This window comes from Symphodus melops, assembly GCF_947650265.1.
Source record: "Symphodus melops genome assembly, chromosome: 1".
Lineage (NCBI taxonomy): Eukaryota > Metazoa > Chordata > Actinopteri > Labriformes > Labridae > Symphodus > Symphodus melops.
In genome coordinates this window covers 48,645,773-48,673,708 of record NC_136691.1, presented here as the reverse complement: position 1 = coordinate 48,673,708, position 27,936 = coordinate 48,645,773, and the positions used below count along the sequence as shown (strand labels likewise).

Here is a 27,936-nt window from a genome sequence, read left to right as displayed (position 1 = left end):
AAGCTGGGATGGGGAAAAGCTAATATATGACATTTTTTAATGTAAAAATGGCTAAGAACGATTAATTTATTAACTTTAAATGAGTAAAATTATTTAAATAATCACAGCTCTATTAAATATGTTTACAGATCCTGTTTCCTCATCATGTGTTGTTATGTTGGGACTTCATTTCCATCCAGAAAAACTGATAAAATGTTTGTAATGGACAAAATAAAATCTAAATGTTCTAGCCTTTATCTAGACAAAAATGAGCCTTCAAATTAATTGGGTTTGCTTGGAAAACAGAATTTCATCTCTACGTATGCTATATCATCTCGAGGCCTCTCTGAAGTTTTATTGGCATTTTTACAACTTCAAGTATTTTGGTTGTTCATTGAATAATAATGACTGGCTGATTCTTCACCGTGGTGTTTTGCGCATGCTCGTTCCTCCTATTGTTTTCTTGTTTTCATTCATCTCTGCCTGAGCCCTGCATGCAGCGTGAACAAAGGGGCGTCAGGGTCGCTGTCTGATTGGCTCCCGGCCGGGCCCGACGCTTCTGTGCCGCGAGCTCCGCCACAAACAGATGGACCTCTCGCGCTCTTCTCCTCCGCCTGCCACCAGCCCCTGGATGCACGCGCCCCGGCGATTGTTACCGAAGGCTGGATAGAGAGCGAGTTGACCGAGGAGTTAGTCGTAAACGGCCAGGTGCACCTCCGTTACGGGAGGAAGAGAAGAGACGGCGAAGGAGTTGGAGGAAGAGAAGCGTAGAGCCTGCGTCCCCGGGTTTGGTAAGCCGAGTTATGATCTCCAAAGTCTGCAAGAATCAGACAGAAGCGTCGGTTTAGGCTGATCATGAAGATGGGGTTGATGTAGCGCTTTTGACTGGGTGTACTTTGATGCATTGGTAGTTTGCACACACACACAGACAACTCAAACCTTTTTGACTTCTTAAGATGCACAACATCAACATTTATTTTAGATATCACATTGATGGTACCCTCTTGAGTATTTGACGTAAATGACGTGCAGTGATACTCATACTAGACATGCCCCATGGCACTTTATGTGATTGTTTTCCCTAAATGTTGGACAGAAATAGATAAATGCATCTTTCTAATCGCAGCCGATCCATCAGGGAGTGTGTACAGCTGTGTTTTAGTATAACAGCTTATATAACTAGCAGGATTAGTAGACAGCTAAGATTCCTCTCAGCAGCCATACAGCTGACGAGACAGCAGTGCTATGCAGAGACCCTCTGCATAAAAGTGAATACCTAATGTTCTGGCTAGTGATGTGCACTAAGATGCCAGGTTGTTCTACACTTGGCTCAAAGTAATGCAGTAACTTGAATATCTTGCTGTAAGTCCTACCATCATCATCATGAAGTCCCTAACATACAATCTATTATTAGTAGTATTACTCTAGTATTCAAACAATAGTACAAAACATGCCCAGAATGATCTCCAATCTTCATTCATTATTGATGATCAAAGAAAGGCATCTTTGCTTGGGCTGCTTTACTCGACTGCTTTGGTGAGTTAATTTTCAACAAAAACTAACTACATTCAAAAGTGCAGTGCAGTGTTTGCTTAGTTGTTGCAGTGACATTCCTCTTAGATTGACTAATCATTTCAGCTCTCAGCTCAGGGTCAAGAAATACTTTCCACTTTATCTGGAGAATCTGTGCACCATATGTAGATTCATGCAAGCCTTGCAATGTTTTCGACAATCCCAGTGTGCCTAACAAGGAGCAGGAGCGAGAAGCACTATTTTTGGCTCAGTGTTGTGGGCTAGTTGCTGGAGCTTTGGATGTTTTTGATGTTGCTATGACGATTGTGACAATAGTGAGGCAGAGCAGGAGTAATGTGGAGGCTGAAGGTTGGGGCGGCTGCGCGTTTAAAAGAGGACAGGAGGAGGTTTAAAGCTATACGTCTTTCATCGAAGCTAAAGACTTTGACAGAGGGGGTTCAGAGGCAAAGGGGCAGAAAACAAGCGTGCATGTGTGTCAATGAAAGACACAGAGAGAGTGTGTGTGTGTGTTCGGGGTGGGAGGGAGGCTGTCAGGAAGTTAGTGGTCATGAGTTTTAATAGCATGGTGCAGGCCTTTCTAGTCTTTCACAAGAAGGGAGGAGGAGGCTGAATGAGAAAAAACAAGCAAGAAATAAAAGAGGACAACATTTTCTAATCAGCAAAATGGGACAGTAAAAACATAAAAACTCAGCAGATGAAGGCAAAAGAGATGTCGATGTAGGGAGACAGATACAGTAGAGGAATGAAGGCTAAGGGTTGACTGATTTTATATTGAGACAGAGAAGAAATTCAGGAAGTCAAAGAGGTCTACATTTGGACAGAGAAGAAGCTCTCGACTGAAACCAGTCTGGGTTATCTGAGGGTTGGCTGTGCTGTGTTTATACGCTGCTGTCGGTGCAAACAGAAAGCAGAAACAGCTTTCTGCTTTCTAAATGTCGTACAAAGAATTTCCACAGAGATCCTCTGTTTACGACTGACAACAGATCTTCACGTCAAGGGAACTACGCATGAATGGAGATGACTCTTAAGAAGCCATTTTAATACAGACATCAAATGTGTTGTACAAAACAAGTTGGGAAAGAATTTGATGATTTTGAAAACATTGAAACCCTGTAGTGGATTTAAAACAGCAGAAAGACAACATGAAAGTGAGGGATTTCATTTCTCCAGAACATGTGTCAAATACTGACTTTTTGACTTTTCTTTTTTTATCAAATTGAATGCGGAGCGTTTGAGTTTTGGGCTGTGGGTTTGACTAGATCAGCAATCTGTATCAACACTTTTGGCGGTGCAAACATGTTATTAATGTCAAAAAGAAGAGTTCTTGGTAGCGTGTTGAAAAAAATGATCCAGGTGACTGTGAAGGTGTAACTCCTTTACAGTGTCGGCCATTTTCATCTTTTCCTTAATTTAGATTTCACTGTAAATATTGCAGCAGAGGCCAGAGGGGAATCTAGTGTTTCACTGAATCAAGCTTTTTTGTTTATAAAACTATGATGGTCTGATTTTTACTATGTTTGAACAATTTGCCACAAAAGTTATGGAACAGATGTTTGTGTGTGGACAAAATCATTTTCATTTCAATGGCTTTCCTTTCTGTCAATAATAATACACATTTATATATCTCCAGGACGACTCTTTGAAACAAACATATTTACACTGGTATTGATGTTAAAAAATGACAGTCTTCATCAAAGGGGAAAACAAAGACTATCATGGAGTTTAAGAAAACGCTGAGATTCTTTATCTGTGTTTGGAAATCCTCTCTCGATCACACAAATCCAAAAACGTGGGAAATTTCCTGCCCACTTTTCACCAACAGAGAGACATTCATTGCGACATGGTCGATGCTTGAGCAGCTTTAAAGGTGAAATGTCTGATTTGATTTGTTTCAGGTGTTGACATCAGGGGGATTTATCGATGTGACTGATCACATTACTAATAAAGTTGACTTAAAGTCCAGCTGTCAGACCACTGACATCAGCCGTTAATGAGTCGATGATCACAGCTGCCCTTGACCACGAACGCACCATTAAAGACTAATGATCTCCATTGTGGCGGTGAACGTTTAGCTTTTGAGCGTCGGACGGGGCTAATATAGAAGCTGAAATATTTATAGACCTTGGCAGGGGTTCTGGGCTGATTGGTGTTTAATATTTAATTCTACCACAACTGTCAAACACATTTATATTTGAGATTGACAGCCTCAGCTTATCTACACTGTGTGTTTAAAGCTGCTATGTAACCTCATTAATGAGTTTAAATAACTGTCTGTTTAGATCAGGACAGCACAAATAGAAGTGTGGCTCGTCTCTTTTTTGTATCTGTGCTCCTGGGGCAGTAAACTCTTTGTTTGGTTTAACAGATAGCTCATCCAAGCTTTCTTGAATTGAGGAAGTTTTGGGGTGTGTAAAGGTTGGTGTCAGTTTCCTGTGTGACTGAGTAAAGGAGGAAGTGATTTAGCGGAAGGGGAGTACTTCCTGTAAATAACCCCCCCCCCCTCAACTCTTCACAGACTGATCACTACTGTCACATTCGCATGAAGAGACCCCCATGGTTCTTTTGAAACCAACACCTGAGGTACATAAGTACTTATTAATGTGACGATACAAAAGATCCACCTGCCTAACGTTGACCTCTTTCTCTCGTCACACTTTCAGCTCCCTCCCTGCGGTGACTCAACTATCACACACTGTCTACACCACGGTAAGATTACTTCTTGTTGTCTATGTTTATGTGAGTTAGAAGTAGTGTGTAACAGAGGCACTCACTATCAAAAGTAGCAACATGGAAAGAAATGATGCACATTGTCGTGTCTAGAAGGAATCCTAGATTTGTTAAACTGACCGACGTGACGACTTCATTTATCCCTTTTACCAAAAGTCAATGCAGACGTGATTTCAGCCCCAAAATACTGCTGAACCTGTCACCTAAGGGACTTCTGTACTTCTTTAATAACAAATAGAGCCAACAGTGAAAACAAGGAGTAAAGCAGAGGTTACCGTCCAGCATCAACTCTTAGCATCGCTGTAGGATTTTTTCGTTCACATGTGTTTAACCGGCTGTTATTAGTGAGCTAGCAGGAAGTATAGCTGAAATATAGCTGATGTTTTAGTGGAGTACAGTTAGTGGTAAACAGGTTTGAGTTAGTAGTATAGTATACATTAGTATTAAATACCCATTAACACGCTGCCGACAAAGCAGCAGGAGCAGCTTCTGCTGAAGTGTTTCACCCAATGACACATCAGTGTGTCGCTGCAGGAGCTGGGGATCGAACCCTGACCTTTCAGTTGAGAGACAACTGACTCTACCAATGAGCCACAGCAGCCCACCATATGCTCAGGAACCTTTTATATGCAGTAAAAAAAAACAACCTTTGGTCTGATAATGGTGTGTTAATGGCAAGACACTTATTTTTAAATATCCATTAAAGGCTTTGCATGAGTTATATGAAGCATATTACAAAACAGTTGAGGTGTAAGTCTGTGGAAAGGACCAGAAAGTGTAATACCTTATTGTTTTGACAGCAGTGAAGGAGGCCTCATGTCCTGTTAGTAGAGATTCATATATGACAGATGAATGCATTAGTGTGTGCTGCCAGTAGCTCGCTCAGTGATAAATGTTTAAGCAGCCGACATGATTTGGCTCGGCGGGTGGCCCGTGTGTGCTGCACCTGTTCGTCTCCTTCCTGCAGGCTTCTGTCCCGCCTCGTCTGCAGACACACAAAGGCAAACACACACACACAAACGCATCGCTCTGGAAAGAGGGAAGGAAAGCTCTCCACGGGGTGATGGTGGCAGAGTGCCACGTATAACAGCTGCATGTGTGCATACGTGTGTTTATGTGTAAAAAGAGACAAAGACCTGAGGAGAGAATACAAGAAAAGAAGTACTGTAGGCAGGAGGAGGAAGAGCAGCTGTTTGGCTGGTTTAACTATCAGTTGATCTGGACAGTATGTTGGAGGAAATACACTGACAGGAAGCTCGATATGATCTTCTGTTTTTGTTTACTGTGTGGAACGACATCTCCTCCTCCTCCTCCTCAGGCGGCGCTCTCTCTCTCTCTCTCTCTGTCTTTGCCTCTTCTTGTCTTTCTGCAGGTCATGAGGAGTCATGAGACTGAATCAGATGGAAAATAATACAAACTCTGTGTTGCTTCTTTGTCCCTCAGCTCCTCTCATGCTGACTTAGAATGGATAACACAAATTACGGGGTTCAGATCGGAGAGAACAAGTTCGTCAGCAAGTAAGGATGAAATGCCTCTCCCTCCACACATGCACTGTTTAAACCATATCTGAACTCATGGCATGATTTGAAACTAGATTTCAGTTAGATTAACCAGATGTGAGTTAGGAATTGAATAAACAATACAGTTTTGTGATTTTTCACATTGTTCCAATCTTTTGCATACTGTTTTTCAGTACTGAACATTACACAAGAATACATACATACATTGACACAATGGGACTTTACAGAGTTTTTGAACCTTTTTTTGGGTAACCTGAGTGTCTATTGACCCACAAAATATGAAATAAATCCATCCAGTCTTTGTTTGTGGTCTGTAAGTTTTACAACACAGAGGAAAGTGCTCTGTTTCATATTTGCTCTCCTTGTGACATCACAGTGGGATTCTGGTTTAAAAAAGAAGGAAAAGAAAACACCCTCCCCTGCTTTCTATACCCACTGACTCCACCCCCAACATAGAGCAAAACTTTTGCACATGTCTGCCATCTTCATTCCCACTAGCGAAGGAGTGATTTTGATGAGGAAAACTCAGGGGGCTCATTGCATTTAAAGGGATACGTCACCCATTTACATGAAGCTGTGTATCATTAGAAACATGGTAGTAGTGTTGAATGGTTGTAAATCCAGCCCACACACACTAAAACAGAGAGTTCTGAGAGAGCTGGTTTATACAGAGTCAAATCCAGATCATTAAGAGGACCCTTAAGAACATCCAAGAAAGCCAGCTCTCGAAGATTTAGACTATCTTGCAACCGATTCCAAGAAGAGGGAGCAGCAAACTTGATCGCCTTTTTTCCTAATTCAGTATGGGCTTTAGAGATATTTCAAAGGTATAGATCCTGGGAGCCAAGGTCTTAACTTCCTGTACTTCTTTGAAGTATGTAGCTCCGTAGGTAAGAGAAATGTTCTTATAACTATTCACCAAATACTTCAAGCTGTTTCTCTTCCCTTCATGATGAAATAAACAAATAACTACTTGTGAACAAAAGTAATGGATTTGAGAAATGTTTATGGGTCACTTGTATGGAATGCATTCCATTAAAAAATTGTCCTCATGTTGTGTAAACATCGTTCACATCACTGAGAAATGTGTCAGTTTACGGCCCCACATAAAGCCTGTAGGATTGTCAGCTCTTTTCTGCCTCGTAACATTTGTGAACTGAGCTTAAAAGATTCTGTGGTTAAAGAAATGTGATCATTCTCTGATGTAATAAAAGAAAACGTTTTCCTTCAGATGAGCAGAAAAATTTGAAAATCTCTACATTTTGGGATCCATCGATTTCACTGGACAGGAGAACAATATGATAATTCCAATCCTAAAAATTAACGAGAGCTCTCAGACAAGTGGAGCGGAGTAAAAACTACAATGTTTGCCTCTGATATTTGGTGGCGTAAAATAAGTATACTGTTTGATACCATGTTAAGTACCGGAGTATTTGAATTTAATGTGAGATAATAGCGATTTATACTCGATCACTACAGCGTGGACTGAAGGAAATCAATCTCCCAACATGTAATATGCGGCGTATTAAAAAAAACCTCTAACATGACGTTTCTGTTTCCAGGGTAACCGTCCTCTCACAACTAAAGACGTACAACCTCTACTATGAAGGACAGAACCTGCAGCTCAGACACAGAGAGGTGGGTGACCAGAGTCTCCTCTTATTGTTTCACCCCTTCTGGATGATGAATACCTCTACCCTGCACTACTTCCTGTCACTGTTTTTTAGTGATTTAGAATCCAATATCCCCTCCCCATTTGGCCTACACCCCAGGGGAGTACTAACTGTCCGTTATGTGTTTATATGTCTGAGTTAATATTGATCCTGACCCCTCTCTGGCTACAGGAAGAGGGGGAGCTGATCGTCGAGGGTTTGTTGAATATCTTCTGGGGCCTGCGACGACCAATCAGGCTTCAGATGCAGGACGACCACGAGCGTATCCGACCGCCCCCCTCCTCTACGTCCTGGCACTCGGGTTGCAATTTAGACAGTCAAGGGTAAGAGGTGCAGACAGATCCAGTTACACCCTACTGACCGGAAATGGTGATGCACAGTCAGTCAGAAGGCACATAGTGATTATGTCCAGTGTGTCTGATGGCAATTCAATGAAATGTGCAGTTGCTTGTAGTTAGTGTGAATTTCCATTCAGGGTATAAATATTCACACAGTTTACTCTTTCTGGTAACGGTCTTTACAGTGAATATTTGTCTTCAGCTACCTCATATCAATTTGTGACAAAAGGCTTGAAGCCTCATTTTTAGCTCTCTAATCCCATTTATCAGAGAGCTCTTTGATCCTTCTGTTATCCTCCCTGAATCACAGAGGGATCAAAGAGCACGCAGCTGGATGCTTCACACAGAAATGAACCTCCAAGAAATTATGAAAGAAAATAGCACACACAATTTATGACCAAGGATTTCAGCATGAGATCAGTAAACCGCCTGAAAGTGTGAGTCGTAAAGTTGCTCTTTATGACAGGTAGGTTGAATGCAGCTTTGCATTTTGAGAAGCAGCAAAGAGGTCAAAACACATACGAGCTCGTACACAGGGAGCTTCAAAGAGGAAATACATTCAGTACTTGTACGGCTGTTGTCAAGGAAACAGCAATGTGACGTAGACGTGGATTACAAGTAATCCACATATAGTAATGCTGCTACTTTTAAGAAGTAAGATGCATCTCTGAATCACTGTTGCCATGGTGATGATGATTTTTACTCTCTTTACAGTATAAGTCTTTCTGCGCATTTGTGAAGTACAAAAACAATCAAACGTGTCTTTGCGCTCTCCTCACTCTCTCGTTTTTTTCTGCTTGAAGCTCTCCCAATAACACCGACGGTCAGCAGGCGACAGAGCAGAGCCCGCCCACAGTGGAAGTGACGCCACCTGAAAATGAGCCTGAGGACAACGGTGTGATGGAGGAACATACAGATGGTTAGTGGCTTTTGTTGTCCAGTAAAAGTGATTGATGTACCTCTGATAGATTGAGGACTTTACCATGAATTTTAATCCATGAAAGAATCTGCAAAACAATCAGAAACATGTTTTAATCTCTGGAGGGTTTAACAGTATCTTAAAACATTAGGGGATTTATTTGTGTCATGCTCTTTCATAAAAGATACTTGTGTTTGAAGATCTGTCTTTATAATCTGGAGTTTTGAACATCATTTTTTCAATATGGAAAATGAATATGTTGTGATTTTGTGCAGCTGCCACCATCTCTGTATGTCAATTTATTTATTTTTAATCTACATTTAGCAAAATGAATAAAGTGTATTTCTTTCTTGGCCATTATAAAGACCCGGTTATCGATATAAAAAATAAAACACGACTGAATACACTTAGAATCCTGTTTCACCTGTTTGTTCTGTGTTGTCATGTAAATAACTAAAGGTTACATTAGTTCAGTAAAAATAAATTACTTTAAATAACCGTGTTTTAGATTAGAAGTCAAAGGGAAGCACCAGCATTTCAGCTGTTTTCACTTTTACCAGTACTGATAATAATGATCTGATGGCATGATTCTTGATTGGACAGACGACAGTGAGAGCTCTGCTCAGCTCCTCAGGACCAAGAGTGATGCCGGAGTGCTAAGACGCGGACAGAGACGGTCACCAAGTGACCAGAGGAAAATTAGACGCCATCGCTTCTCCATCAACGGACACTTCTACAACCACAAGGTAAAACCACAACCTGTATCCAATAATGCATAATAGATGAAGCTTTACTGAAATATAGAAGATGTTTTAGTGGAGTACAGTTAGTGGTAAACAGGTTTCCCAGAAGGGAAATCAACTCACTCTGTTGTTGGGACATTGTAAACACAAACACACCCACAGGATGATTATGAGTCATGACAAAAACAGAGGGACATCAAAGAGCTCCCGAGCAGTTGGGTGTTCGGTGGCCTACTCAAGGTCACTTCTGTGGGGCCCAGAAAGTCAACAGGAACATCTCCAGACACCCAGTTTTTAAACCTGACCCGCAAAGCAGCGGGCCCAAGTCTCCACAGACCACATGTTTGAAGATAAACCTGTGAATTAAAGTTATAGTTTTCAACAGCGTTTAAGATGATCGTTGCATTTTTCAAATTTATTTCTTATAGCAAGAAAAAAAAAAAGACCATTCAAGGTTTACCTGAGTACATGTATTGAAAGTAAATGAAGGTGTAATGTTTTTTTCCCCCCTCAGACAGCGGTGTTCACTCCAGCTTTTGGATCAGTGACAAATGTGCGGATCAACAGCTGCATGACCACGCCTCAGGTTCTCCGAGTTCTTCTCAACAAGTTTAAAATTGAAAACAGCCCAGATGATTTTGCGATATACCTCGTCCATGCCAGTGGAGGTTCGTGTCCAGTGTGGGTTCTGATATAAACTGTAAATAACTGTTTCCTTTTGTTCTCTTGATCCCTTACTCCGTGTTGTTTGTTTCAGAGCGTGTGAAACTGAAAAGGAGTGACTATCCTCTGGTGCTGAGAGTGATGCAGGGTCCGTGTGAGCAGGTCTGCAAGGTGTTCCTCATGGAAGAAGACCTGGTAGAAGAAGTCACCTATGATGTAAATCACCGAGTTCATAGTTACATAGAATCTGAAGAATCTGTGTCTTTCAAATCACAGTGCGAGATATGCTGCATGCTTTAATTAACCCCCTACTTCTTTGTGTTTTTTTCCACTCCCCTCCACCAGGTGGCACAATATATCAAGTTTGAAATGCCTGTCCTACAAAGTTTCATCACCAAGCTGAAGGAGGAGGAGGACAGAGAGGTGCAGAAGCTCAGGAGAAGGTAAAAAACAAAGTTTCAACGCTTTCATGTGCGTGCTGTCCTGAACTTTCACACATGAGTCTGTTCGGCTTAAGTGATGATTTGGATTGATTGCTTTGAATATTGCCACCTAAATCTCTCATTCGAGCTTAATGTTTTATTTTTCTTTATTCCTCTCCAGAACATGTTTGCATTGTAAAAAAAAATTAAATTATGTATAAACTGAACACACTGAACTGTTTTCACCATCCCATTTTACAAACTAAACACATATTTCTGATGTATTTTTGAACACATAGAATGATTAAAAATGGATAAAGAAATGTTAATTACCTAAAGATGTTAATTACATACTTTAACTAAACTTTACTTTCCTCTGCTTGTATTAGGTATACTTACCTGCGGTGTATAATTGAGAAGCAGCTCAGGTGTCTTCCAGAGGGGCCGACATGTATGTGATCGTCACATCCAACTGAAAAATCTTTCCCACATCCCCACATGCTGCCCCCGGACTGACTATAAACCAGCTGACAAGAAGTCAGTGTATGTGTTTCAACTTTTATCCTGCTCCGTGGAGCTCCTGCGTCGTACTCTGCATGGGTTTCTATTTTTTAAACCTTTCAACAAAACATACCAAACTTTCACAGGCTAAAATGTGTGCATGTTTCATGTGCCCCTTTCAGACTGGAGTTATGACAGCTTATACATTTTTGTAAAAAGTCTTCAGACCAAATGACTTTCTTCCTTATTTTTCACGTGTCAAACATTCCTCTCCTCCATTTTACTTTACTAAATGAATCTGAAATAAACGGTCCTGTTTGGTCTCTACCCTAAAGTTTGCAAGCTCACGTCCAAAATGAAGTCAAAGCACAAATTCAAGCGATGTGCGGCTCGTTGTAAAGTGCCTGTTTAAAGGTTTCTGAAAGCACAAAGACACACAGTGAAATTCTGTGTTTTAACAGGAGCTCCAGTGAAACCACAACAATCCTTAATGTGAAACAGTCGAGATCTGAGCAGTGGGTACAGTACAGCTCCCACATTGAACTGTGTGCCTTCATGTTCCGTTTAAGCATTTCATTATATTTCAGGGTAAGAAACTGAATTGACTCTCTTAAATGTATCTTGGCTTAGAAGTTCACAGCAGAGATTCATGCAGATTGTGTAAACAGAAATCCTGCAGTCATATTCTGAATGTGAAAGACATTTTAGGCATGAAGTTTAAGAAATGGTTTGATATTTTGTAGAAATTTCCTGACATAAATTAGTTCTCTGTGTTTGTTTTGTAATACCACCACCAGCTGGTTAGCTTAGCGTAGCACAAATAGTGGAAACGAGGGGACCCTGCTGGTTCAGTCTGAAGGTAATGACCAACACTTCGCACAGAGGGCGCACTCACACTAGGTTGTCCTGTACCGGACTTAAGCATGACTGTCCCCCCTCCCCTTCCTTTGCTGGCCTGCACTCACACTGCTCCAGGACTAACCGGGCCTGAGCAAAATGGATAATAATAATAAAGGGACCCGTGGTCGAATACGCATCCACACCTCGGAGAACATGACAGCTGCTTTGTGGCTTATTTTGAGTCATGTTAGTCAGATACAGTTATAACACTCTGGATGTCTTCATAATGAAGGCTGTCAGAGTGGTGCTCATGCATGAAGTGTACGGTGCTAAAGCACAGCTCTTCAAAGCATACCAGGCCAAGGAACTATACCGTGCTTGAGCACAAATCGGAGCACTCGCAAGTCAAACGGACTGGACGGTAGGGATTAATTGTGCTGAGTCATAGTACAGATTGTCTAGTGTGAGTGCGCACCTGTTCTCATCAAACTGAACAAAATGTGATGAGCTCATTCTTTTCAATGTCAAAGTGATTATTTTATAAAACCAAATAATCCGTCCTACATATAACATGTTACCTTTTTTTCACTGCCTTATGTAGAGTGTCATGTTGAGATTTTAAAGCAAAGAAAGGACGAACAGTTTTTTACAGTCCTTCACAGGATGACTCTGGGCAGGTGGGGAACGTTACGACTGGCTGTAGAAAAAAAAGGATTGTAGATAAAAGTGAATGAAAAGTGTGAACTCTTATCAGACTGTGAATAATGCTGCAGATCTTTGATGAAAGAATGTTGTAAGTGAATGAATGAGAAGTTAAAGCACAAGATTTTCCTCCTCGTCTGTTTGGTGGGTTGTTATTATCCAGATAAGTGACTGCAATATTTCAGACACAACCTTACGATTGACTATTGACTGGCTGGTAAATTTGATCACTTTACAAATTAAGTTTCATAACCTGGCGTACATTAATCCCTTCCGTTTGTTGTTTTACATACATCATTGTTGAAAATATCCTCAGGAGTGTGTGTGTATGTGTGTGCGATTCTGAGATTGTGCACGTTGGTCATTTTAGTGGCTCTTAAAGACTTGCCTGCTTTTTGTATTGTGTCTTTTACAAAATAATGAAGGAACTTTGGCCTTCAAGATGTGAGAAACTCATGCCACTATCTGGAAAATGTACAGGTTTTTTCCATCAATGATTGTTATTTAATAAAACAAAGTTATGATCAGTAAAGATGGGTATAAATATCTGTGTAATCTCCTTGTGTTTGTTCAGGTCACTGGGTTAAAAGCCTCCTGTGGCTCCTTTATATAATGATGGTTAAATCTGGTTGTATAATTTTACAGACCATGTTGTGGAAGCTTCTGGAGAGCTCGTTAAGTGTTCTGGACGATCCTCTCAGCGAGTGGTTAAATAATGGAGGTTAAATTAGAACCACACACTGGCAGGTATTTATGTGTGATGTGGTGAGTACAGAAGCTTACCATTCACTCAGCCAATGAGCAGCGTGAGACGCAGTGATCCACTCTGCCTAACAGAGATTGTCCATAGGACATCAGGTTGGCACTGAAACACACCTTTCACTGTCTGAGGAGTCTACGCTGTGAACGCACACATACAGTAGGTCTTTACTGTCAGAGGACGCATCATCATCATCTGAAGCACAACATTTAACAGGTGAGTCTTTTTTCTTTTTTCAACAGAATCAAATGGTTTACAATTATTACAGTATTTTATGTTTGTTTTATTAAACTATGAAAATGTATCCAGTTATTATATTATTTAACACACTGTAGTTACTGTATAGTGATAAGAAAATATAAAACAAGAAATCATTTTTCCTTTTTTTTTTTTCAGCTTCAGACAAATGTAACTATAATATTTTATAAGGGTGTTTCAAGGATTTTCAAGGGTTTTTATAATTCATGTAAGGACTTGTCCTCTTTTAAAAAAAAATGTTGCTCCATTTGTTTTATAAATGTTTGTTCTAAACGAAAACCTCACGTAAATTAAGATGGAAATATTTTTTTTTGTGAATGAATTTCTCGTATAATGGATATGATGCTTTTGAACATGTCTTCAGCTGCAGAAATGAGTGAAACCACAGTAATTTAAGAGTGAAGAACTGATGAGGAGCGCTCCATATTGATCAAATAGAATTAACTTAGTCCTTGAATCTTGTCTGTGAGTTTGACCCTGTAATCTGAGAGTGGCTGGATTATTCCCACTGACCCAGTGTAATTATAGATGTACTCATCTGTGAGGAGACAGATTAGACTGTTTGTTGACAGCACAGAAAATGATGTCATGCTGTTTACGTCAGGGGATGTCATAGGTGGAAAAGTATTCATTTTCATATTTTATTGATGAATATATACTTTTATTATAGAATTAGAGAAGAATTACTGTGGGGGGATTTCTTCGGGTGAATTCACTTTTTACTTCCTGATGCTGCTCAGCACTCATTCAATATTTTGTCACATTTTATAATAAATCGAATTTTGTCTAAAATTTAAAAGTGTGTGTGTGTGTGTGTGTGTGTGTGTGTGTGTGTGTGTGTGTGTGTGTGTGTGTGTGTGTGTGTGTGTGTGTGTGTGTGTGTGTGTGTGTGTGTGTGTGTGTGTGTGTGTGTGTGTGTGTGTGTGTGTGTGTGTGTGTGTGTGTGTGTGTGTGTGTGTGTGTGTGTGTGTTTTCTGGACATGTAAGATTTTAAAGATGGCGCTGTAGGTATTGTGATAAAAATGGTGTCTCTTCCGGGTGAAAAGTAAAAGTCTTGATATAATACCAAGAAATAGTCCCTTGTTGTTGCCAGTGTGTTTTACGCAGTCGGTCTCAATCTGGTGTCAGATCTCACAGATGGAGGGGCCTTTGAGGTTATTAAATCTGTCTGATCTCGGGTCAGCTGTAGAGTTAAACAGTGGCAACGCTTATGTTAAACATGTTTCTCAAAGCCAGATTAAGACTTAAGATCCGTCCAGCTCCTAACTCCTCAACAATGTAAAAATAACATGTTGCAGGACTAAAGCTGCAATGAGAACATCTCATCAGTCTGTCATGAGCACAACCTTCATATTCACAGTCTATGAATGTAACTACACTTCTATCTACACTCAGTGGTATTTGGGTTAGCCTAATAATGTGGGTCTTTCCATTTTATATACATTTCATTGTGTAGACCTACTTTCCCGTCTAGTTAACAGATTCAAAACTTTATTAACAAATAACAATCATCATTTTCTGTTTCAAAACTCTCCAATATCAAACTTCTTAATATTCCCCTTGTCTCTTTTTACAGGATAAAAACATCATGTCCCGCCTGCAGAAGCTCCCGTTCACGATGGCACTCTGCCTGCTGCTCCTCGCCACATTGGTACCCAACTCTGAGGCCCGACGAGGAGGTGGTGGCTTTGGTAGGGGAGGGGGAGGAGGAGGAGGCTTCAGCAGGGGCTGGGGCGGAGGTGGACGGCAGGGCTACAGACCTGTCCAGAGCAGCGGTCCAAGTGCAGGGAAAGTAGCCGGGGCTGCTGCAGCAGGCGCCATAGGAGGAGCAATGCTGGGGTCTGCACTGAGCCGCCCTGGGTATGGGTATGGTGGAGGATATGGGGGATTAGGTGGAGGGTACGGGGGATTTGGTGGGGGATATGGAGGAGGATATGGAGGTTATGGCTATCCTCGACATGGAGCTGGTTATGGCTACGGATCCAGGCCCGGATATGAGCAGGAAGGCTCTGGAGATATGGAGTACTATGCCGGGGCATCCAGTGGCCCAATCTACAACAGCATCATTGTGGTGATTGGCTCCCTGATGTCCCTGCTCATGGGACACTGGATGGCGCTCATGTAGAGCTGAAGAGAAAGACACAAGCTGAAACCCAAAACCTAACAAAGTTAGGCCAAAATTATGGTTTAAAGTAAAATGACCCTGGAATAAAGAAAAATGTTCTCTACACTCTATGACCCTCAATTAAAAAACAGGAGGCGGAATTAGACCTCTATCACCTCAGAGTGACCAAAGTTGAACTGAAGCACAAAGAGAAACTGTTCTTCTATAAACAGGATGAATAACGGCAGTTTAAATTACTATTCCTCCTTTTAATGTAGCTCAATTTTTTTGTACTTTTTAATAAAAGGAGCAATTGTGATTTATTGTGTTTTGTATTTCATAATCAACATATGAACATAGAAATAGAAATAAAGACTACAGATTAATTTGATTTGTAACCACATTAAGTCTACCTCAAGAAGTAAAATATAGCATTTAAGAGCAGCTACATATGATGATGCCATTTCTTGGTTTGTGTCATTAATAAAGCCCCTGGGAGGAACTTTTAGTTTGTGTTGATTTGGCGACCAGTGTAAGACCTTTCATCTTTTATTTTAAATGCCTGATAGAAACTTTACAATGAATCTTTGCAGTGGAAATAAAAAAGGCTATTCCAGCAGCATGCTGTTTATCATAACTTCTGACATATAATCTGTGTAGGCTTTAAAGGCACTATAAAAAATATTTAGTCCTCTCATGATGTTTTAGACATTTTTTTCATGCATTTTCAGTACATTGTTTGTAACTGTATATATAAAGTACACATTTGATGCCATTTTTTAGACTTTTATGTACGAGTTGACATGTGTTTCGATCTTTAATATCATCCACAAATAAAACAACTAAGTACAATCATTTGTAATGAATTTCCTTGTTTACGTAACAGTAAGAGCAGATTATCTGCACGACTAGTGATCCACTTGACTTGTTTAGATGCCTAAAATATATAAAGTTTAAGAAAAGCTGGACAAGTCTGGAGTCTGAAAGTTGATTTTGACTCAATTGCAGTTGCCTAAACATATTGTTGTCAAGAGCAAACTTCATTTACTACTGAATGCTTGTGAAACCAGACATTCAGTGATGTATTTAGCTTAGTTAGATGCATGCAATCACTACCTGTTAAATACGACTTTCAATAACAGTGTCAACATGCTTAGATCAATTGCTCAAAGGCTTTCACCCGGATCATCCGGATATGGAGATCCTAAGTTTGGCTACAAGGATCCGTCTTAACTTGATGTCCCTTTTTTCCTTCAAAGCTTCATCTTATCAGATCATTCTCGTCAATTCCGACGTTCAGGATTTCCAAGGTCATATCAGGAGTGCTCTTCATGAGACTCCATTTGACAGACGTTTACATGTCTTTACAGCATGCGGTCGCTATTCAAAAGAGCCGAAAACCATAATCGGGATCCATCTTCAGATGGTTGGTCTGACCACTCTTGGACTAATCATAAATGAATAAAAGCAAACAATTATTTATAATAATGTTGAAAAATCATATTGATTTGTCTAACAAGCAAACACCATCACATAAGACTGTTAAGATATTCAAAGATAAGTAAAGGGCAGTGTTTAAGGATTTAATTCCAAGCACCTTTAAACACTGTTTGAATCACAAGGTTTTTATTTTAGTTACAATATGACATCATCCACAAATTAATGGTAGGAGACACGTTTTCCAAAAATAAACCACATCATTTAGTAAACACATATAAGTAAAAGAAAACAGGGCCTTGGGGTACTCCACATAAAAGTGGTTCAGAGGAGAGGATATTTCAAAAAAGAAATTCTATCAAAGATCAGAACAGCCTGGGTGATAGGAGACAACCCCATGAAAAGCTTGTATCTTACTACCCACAACATATTTAGCCATCCAGATCCAGAGCAAAACCAAAATAATATCAAGCGTTCAAATCTTTAATAAAGAAACTTCCTTAAACATGCGTTAGAAAGACAAACGTTTGATGGACAAAATGCGGAGACCAAAAGTATTACTTTGTATCCTGAGGAAAAACATGGCTCTCTGAAAAAAACCTCATGGCAGTCCTTCAACATTTTTTATTTTCCATTTGGTCAATGTCATGTTTCTAACCTGTTGTTTCTGTAGCACTCAGAACAGTTCAATAATCACGCTTCATTACTCAGACCTTAATAGAGAAACACTGACACAGTCCATTTGCAGTTAATCATAAAGTAAGATCAAACACACTTGTTTTATTTTTTTTACTCCACATACCATATCCCCATTTTGATTAACAAAGGTTCATCTTGTCTTTAATCCTAACATTTATAAATGATAACTCAATTGAAGATTACACATGGATCATACATAAAATATTTCAAAACTAAGAAAAAAGAACATGTCAAGATGTATATCATGTGGTCTGTTTAATATAATAATCAGCTCTAAAGGGAATTCATTGTTGTCCATTAAAACCTTTAATGCACCTCTTTAGTAGTTCAGTTTTCTAAACATAATGAACACGTATCACCAAATAAAAAGTTTCACTCTGTATATTTATTTTACAATACAAACAAAAAGTGCAACTTTGACCCTCAGTATATCCAGTAGCATCAGCTAACAAATATGAAATGTTAATCGCCATCATAAAAAAACATTCCTATATTTTAAAGTGATACATATTCAAATACATTCAAAGACAGACACAAGATAATGCGATACATACAATATAAAAACGCATCAAAGGTACACTGTGGGGAGGGGGGGTTACACTTAGGGTCAGACCACTCTTGCGGTCTTGTGTTTGAGATTGTTCTGCAATCAATAATTACAAAAAGGGTTGTTGGAATAGTACTGTTGTGGTTGCTAATGAAATGAGAATCTTTTTTTTAATGCAACCATGGCTGCACACTAGGTCGATAAACCAAGAGAGAAATGTGGTATTGCTGAGCATAGGCAAAATACAAACCAACAAAGAGCTCGCTATTACAGCTTGTTGGGAAGTAATGTCGATGCTCAACATCTTCAGAGAAAAACTGGGTCTTGAAAAAAGTCATGGTCAAAACTATTACTAATCTAATGTGTTTTATCAAGAAATCTCTTGCATTAATTATTTTCTAAACTCCAGAGAGAACCTTCTGCTTCTGCCATTAGAGAAACAGAAGTACAACTCGAGGGGTGCAGGAAAACATTCAGAAAGTTTCAGAGATTAGTTCAGCTCAAAATTAGTACATTAGTTTCATGTGTTAAGAGCACTTCTGCAACCTCAAGTTAGACAGGCAAAGGAGAGGGAGGCAACACATCTGACAGAGGACAGGATGGAGCCACATACAGTATAAGAAAGACAATGAAATATATTACACTGTACAAAGAATGGCAGTACACAAGGAAAACTAAGAATAATGCACTTTGCTTTGTTTTAATTCAAGTGAATGATGTAAAGAGTGTCAGGACTGAAGCATGCTTATTGTCTTTTTATCCAAATAGAGTAAGTGTAAGAAGATATAATAGAGTTTCTATAGTACAACTTACCTTATGTGACAGAAGCTACACATACTAATTTTGTGAGTGTAAAGACTCTCAGTCTAAATATATTTTCTACAGTACATCAATAGGAATATTGGAGTATTTATAGTTAGTCTTGGATTCCTATTAGCTGTTTTCCAACTCTTGAAAAGGTCCTTGAAAAGCCCTTAAACATTCACCGGAGTTGATAGGATTGATAGCTTTTACACTTGCAGCACGAATCCATTATTGCAAAGCGGTTAACTCAGTTCAACATAATGACCGAGTGTACCAGACAAAAAGAGACGGCACAAACAAGAAGGGGACAAAAAAAGAAATATAACCTTGCCATTTCCCTGAACAAACCTTTATCTCTAAAACAATCACGCAGCGTCAACGTGGCCAGATGAGATGTTCAATTAAATCTAAAAGGTCAGGCTCCGGCTAAATTTTAATGAACACTCCATCTTTCAAAAGATGAAAGACTAAGTACCACTAATTGCAACACTGTGGATCTGAAGTCTGATTTGGCATTTACTTTCCTAATATTCCTAACTCGAGCCTACATGAGGATGAAATGCCTAAATCATAAGAAAACATGGAAGTAGAAAATCACATAACACAATTTTCACACAAAGTCAAATTTTCCTCTGATGGGAGTGAAAAGTGGGTGACTCACATGCTGTTATAATTTAGTTGTTGTGTGCATACTGTTTAAGGCAGAAAGTGGTATAAATGGCATGTTGTATGGTTCTAGGTAGATACGCTACTGAAATTTGGAGATACATCAGGCTATATTACAAGTTAAAACACAAATATTTGATACAGTTAATGAAATGTTAGCAATCTTCTACCAACCAGCTAATATTACCGTTAGCCAGGAAGTTACTGAAAGATAATACTACAATTTGGTAATTCTTTGTGATACAACAACAAAGGAGTTTTATGATTAAAATATTCTGGTGATAGGAAGGAAATTAATTTCAAGCCAACTAATGTTAACTTGGAATTGGTCTAATGCTAGCTGTTGTTTGGTAGCTAACGGGTTATCAAATACCGCATGTTGCTTTCCACTTTAATTTGGATTCCTCTCCAGACTTTTTTTCCATTGTGTTTTCACAAAGGAGCGGTGCAATTCTAAAGATTGTCGCACATCTTTAATTCATGCAACTTACCAACAGAAACACAGCAGTACAACATTATGATAGCATTTTAGATTCCCGACCTTAGCTTGACATCAGAGTAAATTGGCAGTCATGTCAATAAGGTAAATAACACAATTCAATAAAGGAAATAAATCATAATTCTGCCATCACATTCTTCATCATGTTTGCTGCGAATGAAGGCCTCAGTGCCGCAGTATTAGCATGTTGCTAATATGTAGCATCAGTAAAGTACTTGTGAACTCAGCTAAAAGCCCTCGCCAGCTCATCTTTAGTCCCTGCACCCCTCCAGACTGTCTCATCAAGTAATCATTAGAGTAGTCCATGTACAGCTCCAAACATCTCCTGGCCTTTATCTGCTCAATCAGCGCTGGGTATCCGATCTCTACAATGCCGACTGTATCATCATCATCGGGACTGGCTTCAGGCTGATTTATAAGACTTTGAGATGAAGGTGCCACGGTTGGGGAGTTTTCTGTTGCATTGGTGTTTGCGTCTGTTGTGTCATTGACTTTTCCGGTGTCTGGAGTTGTAGCGGCTGGTTTGTTGTTTGGCTTTGGATTCTCTGCAGGCATTAGGTCAGTTTTCTTCATGCAGGAGTCCATGTAGCTATCATAAGTTCCAGGGATTTGGCTGTACTTCTGTTCTCTGGCAAAGTCATTATTATGAGAAGACCTTGTCCCATGTTTCCTGTACATGTAGTGGTTGTAGTAATATTCCTCCTGGGGGCTGTGAAAGGGGAAGTGAGCTCGGGGGAATCTTCCTAACCCATAACCTAGGGCCATTCCTGCCATGGCGCCTCCAGCTGCTGCCATAACCGCACTGCGCCCAAACCCTCTGGACTTGTCACTGGGATACATGCCCATCTGCTGAACCGAGTAGGAAAAGGGAGAGCCACCCGAAGCCCTGTTGCCCATGTAACCCAAGGTGCCACCCAAGCGTGGGCTGAGGATTCGGTTATTTGGGTTGTGATTAATATATCCACCTGGATAACCTCCATAACTGCCCGGACCGCTGTAACCCCCACCATATGGTACGCCCCGTACTGGATACTGAGGGTATCCTCTGCCGGGCTGACGAGGGTAATCTCCAGGGTTTAGTGGTCTTGGCTGATTATTTCTCTGGCCTGTGTTGGTTTTACTTTGGGTGTTGCCTTTGTTGGACCACGTCTTCCTTGAACCAAAGCCTTTCCCAAAGCTTCCCCTCTTTGCCAGGGAAAAATGGGTACGAACCAAAAGAAGTGAAAGGCAGAAAAGAGAGACGGAAGTCAGCTTCATCTTTTCCCTGTGAGAAGGATCGAAGAAAGGGAGAAAAATAAGTTGAGAAATACAATACAACACGGCTCTTTTGTTTCTCATTTGTAACAATAAATCACTATGACACAAGTTAAAAAATGGGCCTGTAATATTGTCAAACAATTGAATTTAAACAAATCCCATTTTTGGGCAGAATTATAAATTAATGCATCATCGTTTTATGATATGACTGTTGTCAAGAACTCTGGGAAAAATACATACATTGTTTTACCCTGCTATGACTCTTAAGACACTAGTAACTAAAGAACGCTGTTCAACTTTAACTTAACAGCATATTACTTTTATTCTAAAGTTTTTAGTAGCACAATGTGTTGAGATCTCAATGTTACTGAAGATAATCACCAACTTAAACTGTTGCCAAGCCCTACACTCTATTTTAAATAGAAGGCATTAGTCTGTTACAATGAAATGACACTGAATTTATCAGCTCCACACAATATCGTATTATTATTATCATTATTCACTAATAATAAAGAGAAGAAACAGTTGGTGTTTATGCAGGTTATGACAGAATGCTGTAGCCATTAGGGTGGCTCGATTACAGCAAAAAACAATTATTTTTAAGATAAGATAATCCTTTATTCATCTCGCGAGCGGAGATATTCAGATCACGGTTATTGAACACGATCACTTGTTGATTTCACAACATCTGCATCACAAGCGTTTATCAAACTTAAAACACGACACTTTAACATTATGAACAATTTAAAAAACAAGCAAAAAAGAAAATAAATAGATGATAATGATGTAATGATAACAAACAAATAAACAACTAAATTAACTATTTTTGAGGTAGTGATGCTCTTGAGGACAGAATATAACAATCAACACTTTACCAGCACTTACAAAACAAAATGGATAAAATGAAGACACAATGGCATGCAGCACAGTCATAGTTTGATCTACAGTACATGATCTTATGTTCATGATTGCCAAAATGTTATTTGAAATGAAAACCACATTAATTGCCCAGCATACAGGGCTCTGGTATTTCTGGGTGGTAAAGATAGGGGGTTGTTATCAATTATTGCAAAAAATTAAGAGGAAATCAAATTGCATTAAATTATTGCAAATTAAAAGGAATGATTAACATTAATGTTTCTTTGTTGGAGACCACGTGTGATCTTATCAATAAGAGATCTAATTCGATTGCATTTTCAGACAGTATACATTTGTCTTTGACTTGGTGGTGCAATACCATTTAATACACAAAGCAATACATGTAAACAAGGTGGAGCATGAAAACCATTAAACACACAACATAGTCATAATGGATACAATGTTTTAAAAACCGTAGAAACAATAGAGATGCATTTAAGCATGTTACTAAAGATTTCAGAAGTCAACAAATAAGGTGAGATGCTTTAATGTGCAGGTAATACCTTGTTTAAATAATTTGACCTCACATAGAAAAACACAGTATGTAGCCTTCCAAAATAACAGGATGTCCTTTGGCACCTGCAGGCAAGCCAATCAAACGTAAACAAAAAACAGGTGTGGCAGAAGATTCAGGACATTAGACCTGTAGATGTAATAGTGATCGGAGAGATGATGTGTTGTCTGCAAAATGCAAAAATATCAACGCTTTACAAAGGCCAAATGACTGCTTCTCACGGTGCAGCGTCCACAATACTTGAGACAGACACAATAATGTCCTTGTTTTGTCATTTCCTTGAAGAACCCTGAAAGATGGCGCTGATCAGACTAAATGAACCGCGGAGATAGAGAGCCTGATGTTGCTGTATTAACACAGAGACATTGGTCCGAAGTAGGTTACCTCTAAGATGGTGCCAATATTTTATATTCCTCGCATTTAGTTTGAATAAGCTTACCTCAGTTTGTCACTGTTTATCTGCTTTCCCCGTTTAGTTCTGTTTCAGTTTCCCGCGTTGTCCTTTCTTTTGAATGTTAATACTGACAGGTTGTGATGGTTTCTGTTATAAGAATGAAAGAGACAACGGGATTTAGATGTGACGTAACACGTTGCGAGGTGTGACGATGGCATGGATGCTGATGATAGGGGGCGGGGCTTAATATAAACGAGCGCATCATCATCCTCCTCCACAATGAGATGAAGCCGACTTGATTCATACGGAAATACAAGCAGGGTAGTGAATGAATGTAAGAATTCATGGACATCCTCTACATGTATCCATTTACCCCCTAACAGTAAAAAGAAACATTTTTATTCATAGACATGCAATCACTAAAGAACACTCTTCACCTCCCCCTCACTACCATTAATCTTTTACCACGTTATTTCTTTGCTTATCAATATTTCACTTATAAAACATATTTGGAAATATCATGTTATGTTATGGTTAAAAAAAAAACAACTCACGATGAGTTTGATCATAAACCGCTTCTTTGTTAAGTAGATATTCTGAAAGGGGTCATTCTAAAAACAGTAGGCCTACTTTAACCTTGTTAATTAAATTATAAATAGCCCGATAGCTATTAGGAGCATTGTGATTGTAAACATACAGTATATATATATGTGTGTGTGTGTGTGTGTGTGTGTGTGTGTGTGTGTGTGTGTGTGTGTATATATATATATATTACTCCCATGATGCACACAAAGATATAAGCCTCTTGTTAAAAATATGAGTTGCTCACATTGGCGGCATCATGTTATATGGTAAAAGCTATAGTGTGAAGGGTTTCAAGGGGGTAACTGAGCTCTGGGAGAATAAATGAGAAAGGTTGCCTTTGGGTACCAGAATAGAGACGTTTGCATACAGTTGATACCTCCTTCTGGTCATTTAATGTCTTACATTCAGAAAATATGAAAGAAATAATAACCAAAAAGCATTCATGAAGTTTTAAGAATGAGCCATTCATTGTGAATTAAAGCATTTTCATAAACAGAATGCTACATTTTCCAATGCATATATACAGTATATTGTTTTGAAAATTCTTCCCAATACAATACAGGAGTGATATATGTTCATCGAAATAAAACATAATGTGTGTGATTTCACTTTCATTTATTTGTTATAGTGAAGGGTAGCATGACGTAAATTCAAGTATTGTAATAATATTGTAATAACTAGAAAATGTAACATTAAAATGTAACAGTAAAATGTTGACTGAAACACATCAGCTGGAGTGATGGCAGAGATGTGCTGAGGCACAGTAATATGTAGTATCAGTAACAACACAGACACAGTACTATTGTGGAGCTGCTTTACAAAAATGGCCACACATTTCTCTATACATGTGTTTAATAATAATTAAAAAAAAACCTCAATAACACAGATTATGTTTAGTATCAGTAAAAAGAACAAGAGAGGGACACAAATATAGAACAGTAAATGCCAAAACTTCAACATATAGTATTGACACAAAGCAGCCTGGTCATACAAACATAAGGAAACTGCATTCACCGCTTTGATATGAATACAGATGTGTTTGTGTACTACTCTGTATTTTACATATAGTGCCAAATAGCACTGAAAACAGAATATTTTTAAAAGCCAAAGGAACTTGAAATATATATAATTGGCTTGAACTAACCAACCAAATTGTCATTTAAACATGAAAGTCAAACATTTTGGCCTTTATTTGTTTCATCCTCTGGAGACAGGAGACACTTAAAATCTGTTGAAAATCCAATCAGCAGTTGCCAGGATCATTTCAATCTTTATATATGGACCAGCAGACTGGTGTTTTATTCATTATTCTTGGCTGTTCAATAAATTCACTACTCTAAAATGTACTTTGCTGTACACCTTTTAACTATTTCACCATGATTTTCACGGATGCAGGCGTCAGTGCAGCACCATTAACATGTTGCTGTTTAGCAGAATTAATAAAGTACTGGTGGCCCCAACTAAAAGCCCACACCAGCCCATCTCCAGCCCCTGCACGCCATCAGTAGGGCTAGGTTCGCTCTTTTTCTTCAAATATTTGTCAGAGTAAACCATGTACAGCTCCAAACATCTCCTGACCTTCAGCTGATTGATCAGTGCCGGGTAACCAATCTCAACAATGCTGACTGTATCATCATCATCACCAATGGTAGCCATTTCTTTGAGAACCTGTGCAGCTGGGGGCACAGAATTCGCCTCAGACTTATGTAGAGGATGAGGAGTTGAAGGTGCAGAAGTTGAGAAGTTTGCTGCTGCAGTGCTGTTGCTCTGAGTTGTGTTACTGCCATTAGTAGCAGCAGCAGCAGTCATTGCAGTAACAGGAGTAGTTGTGGTTGTAGCCGTACTCGTAGCTGGTGGTTTGTTGTTTGGCCTTGGATTCTCTACAGGGAGTAAGTCTGTTCTCTTCATGCAGGAGTCCATGTAGCTATCATAACTTTCAGGAGGTCTGCTGTACTTGTAGTCTCTGCTGTAGTCATTTTTATCAGTAGACTTGGTACCATATTTCCTGTACATGTAGTGGTTGTAGTAAAACTCCTCCTGAGGACTATGGAACTCAAAGTGAGGTCGGGGGAATCTTCCCAATCCATAACCAAGAGCCATTCCTGCCATGGCACCTCCAGCTGCAGCCATCACTGCATGCCCCCCAAACCCTCTGGACTTGTCACTGGGATACATGCCCATTTGCTGAACTGAGTGTGCAAAGGGAGAGCCACCCCCAGCACCATGGCCTCCATATCCAAAACTGCCACCATAGTGAGGACTTGGTATTCTGTTGTTTGGATTGTAGTTCATGTATCCCCCAGGATAACCTCCATGACCACCATAACCTCCTCCGTATGGGTAGCCCTGTGCCGGGTAATTTCCAACTGGATAGCCAGGCTGCTGAGGGTATCCTCCTTGGTTTGGGTATCCACCTTGATTTGGGTACCCCCCTGCTCTGCCTGGTTGCTGAGGGTATCCTCCTTGGTTTGGGTATCCTCCTTGATTTGGGTACCCCCCTTGGTTGGGGTATCCTCCTTGGTTTGGGTATCCACCTTGATTTGGGTACCCCCCTGGTCTGCCTGGTTGCTGAGGGTATCCTCCTTGATTTGGATATCCACCTTGATTTGGGTACCCCCCTGGTCTGCCTGGTTGCTGAGGGTATCCTCCTTGGTTGGGGTAGCTCCCTGGTCTCTGAGGGTTGTTGTTAATATTGTGTTTTGGAGTGGTCTTGGGGGTCTTCTTAAAAAGTTTAATTTTCCCCCCAAACCCACCGATTTTCCTGGCCAGGGAAACATTTATTTGAACCGAAAGAAGGAACAGACACAACACAGATATCACAGTCAGCCTCATCTTTGAACTGCAGAGAGAAAAAATAAGTGATGGGGAGAAAAGAAAGATATTTCATCATTACAGAATTTGGGAAACAAATGTTTAATTTAATTGCTTGAGATAAAAACATAGCACATATCATATACAATTAATAATAGGCTTAAATAACCACAATATATTTTGTAATGCTCTGCTAACCTGAAAAGTTCAAACAAATATTTAATAAAGTCATGTCCACAACACAGCCTTGATATTTGTTTGCACCACAAAGCCCAGTTTATCTATTACACCATGGGCTCAACATGAAGCTGTTGGAGGTCCACACATAGTTCCCAGGCTTAAAATAGCACCTCCTCTTTAGACTTTTAAGTTAGTGAAGGCGGACAAATGTTCCTTTGTAAATTTATGTTTATGATTTATAGTTATTTTTCTCTTGAGGCATCCATGATCAACACTGAAAGCAACTGCCTGTTTCTTTTAGCTTCTGTGTGAAACATAAACAAGTAACATTAAATCATGAAGCCTTAATCTAAACAATATTTCCATGACGCTCGGAAACTTCTAGGTTACTTTTAGACAGGCTGTCTCTTGAAAGAGACAAAGTTATTCCCAGTCGCCTTGCTCCTCCTCTGAAAAGTGAATATTGACAAATACATTGATACATACGCTTCTGTTGATCTTGTACCGTGGCCTCAAGTCTGCAGATCCTTCTGGACCATGTGATTTCCAAAACTTGTGTGTCCGCCCCTGACCAAACGGGGTCAACTATTTATATTCCCCCCACCAGAAACAAAACCTACGCACACCAACTACGCACCTATGAGTTTAAGTTACATTTGATAACAAACAAAAAAATGAAGAGCAACAGGGCAACTTCAGGGTTACTTTGTTGAAGTTGACTTTTTTGTGCAACTATTTAATATATAGTATACTATTTAAGTATATTGCAAGTAAGGGTATTTGTATTTGTTGTATGAAGGGTCCTGAACTCGCTGCATATTTCAAGTTATATTTTCATAGTCTGTAGGCCTAATATTAAATGACTGATTTGATTGCAGATGGCGAAGCTTTCAGTGAGTGGACCAACTCATTTTATAATCGTACGTCTATAAACTATTGACGG

The 27,936-nt window shown here is 39.5% G+C and overlaps 3 protein-coding genes across 3 annotated transcripts; 2 read left to right on the top strand and 1 right to left on the bottom strand.

The window, feature by feature from the left end:
- The first annotated feature begins 453 nt into the window (after window positions 1-453).
- rassf2b (Ras association domain family member 2b) lies at window positions 454-13,092 on the top strand. The gene is made up of 11 exons (XM_079338521.1): window positions 454-770; window positions 4,173-4,218; window positions 5,683-5,756; window positions 7,322-7,397; window positions 7,604-7,755; window positions 8,574-8,689; window positions 9,293-9,435; window positions 9,947-10,100; window positions 10,190-10,311; window positions 10,441-10,538; window positions 10,907-13,092. Exons 3-11 carry the CDS (start codon window positions 5,704-5,706, stop codon window positions 10,974-10,976), a joined length of 984 nt encoding a protein of 327 aa, XP_079194647.1. The 5' UTR covers window positions 454-770; window positions 4,173-4,218; window positions 5,683-5,703; the 3' UTR covers window positions 10,977-13,092.
- A 223-nt stretch (window positions 13,093-13,315) lies between these two features.
- On the top strand, window positions 13,316-15,708 carry sprn2 (shadow of prion protein 2). The gene is made up of 2 exons (XM_079338535.1): window positions 13,316-13,536; window positions 15,155-15,708. The coding sequence occupies exon 2, from the start codon at window positions 15,167-15,169 to the stop codon at window positions 15,701-15,703; it is 537 nt and encodes a 178-aa protein (XP_079194661.1). The 5' UTR covers window positions 13,316-13,536; window positions 15,155-15,166; the 3' UTR covers window positions 15,704-15,708.
- A 1,846-nt stretch (window positions 15,709-17,554) lies between these two features.
- On the bottom strand, window positions 17,555-27,570 carry LOC306820177 (uncharacterized protein). The gene is made up of 3 exons (XM_079337942.1): window positions 27,480-27,570; window positions 25,420-26,841; window positions 17,555-21,598 (listed from the first exon to the last, which is right to left on the bottom strand). The coding sequence occupies exons 2-3, from the start codon at window positions 26,832-26,834 to the stop codon at window positions 20,500-20,502; spliced, it is 2,514 nt and encodes an 837-aa protein (XP_079194068.1). The 5' UTR covers window positions 26,835-26,841; window positions 27,480-27,570; the 3' UTR covers window positions 17,555-20,499.
- Between the last annotated feature and the right edge of the window lie 366 nt (window positions 27,571-27,936).

What these genes read in the sequence shown, in the direction of transcription:
- LOC306820177 (XM_079337942.1), bottom strand. Translation starts at nt 26,834, where the DNA reads ATGAGGCTGACTGTGATATCTGTGTTGTGTCTGTTCCTTCTTTCGGTT. An exon ending in ATTCTGCTAAACAGCAACAT is followed by an intron (nt 21,599 to 25,419) that starts GTTAATGGTGCT and finishes TCCTTCTCACAG; the next exon opens with GGAAAAGATGAAGCTGACTT.
- sprn2 (XM_079338535.1), top strand. Translation starts at nt 15,167, where the DNA reads ATGTCCCGCCTGCAGAAGCTCCCGTTCACGATGGCACTCTGCCTGCTG.
- rassf2b (XM_079338521.1), top strand. Translation starts at nt 5,704, where the DNA reads ATGGATAACACAAATTACGGGGTTCAGATCGGAGAGAACAAGTTCGTC. An exon ending in TGCAATTTAGACAGTCAAGG is followed by an intron (nt 7,756 to 8,573) that starts GTAAGAGGTGCA and finishes TTCTGCTTGAAG; the next exon opens with CTCTCCCAATAACACCGACG. An exon ending in GATGGAGGAACATACAGATG is followed by an intron (nt 8,690 to 9,292) that starts GTTAGTGGCTTT and finishes TTGATTGGACAG; the next exon opens with ACGACAGTGAGAGCTCTGCT.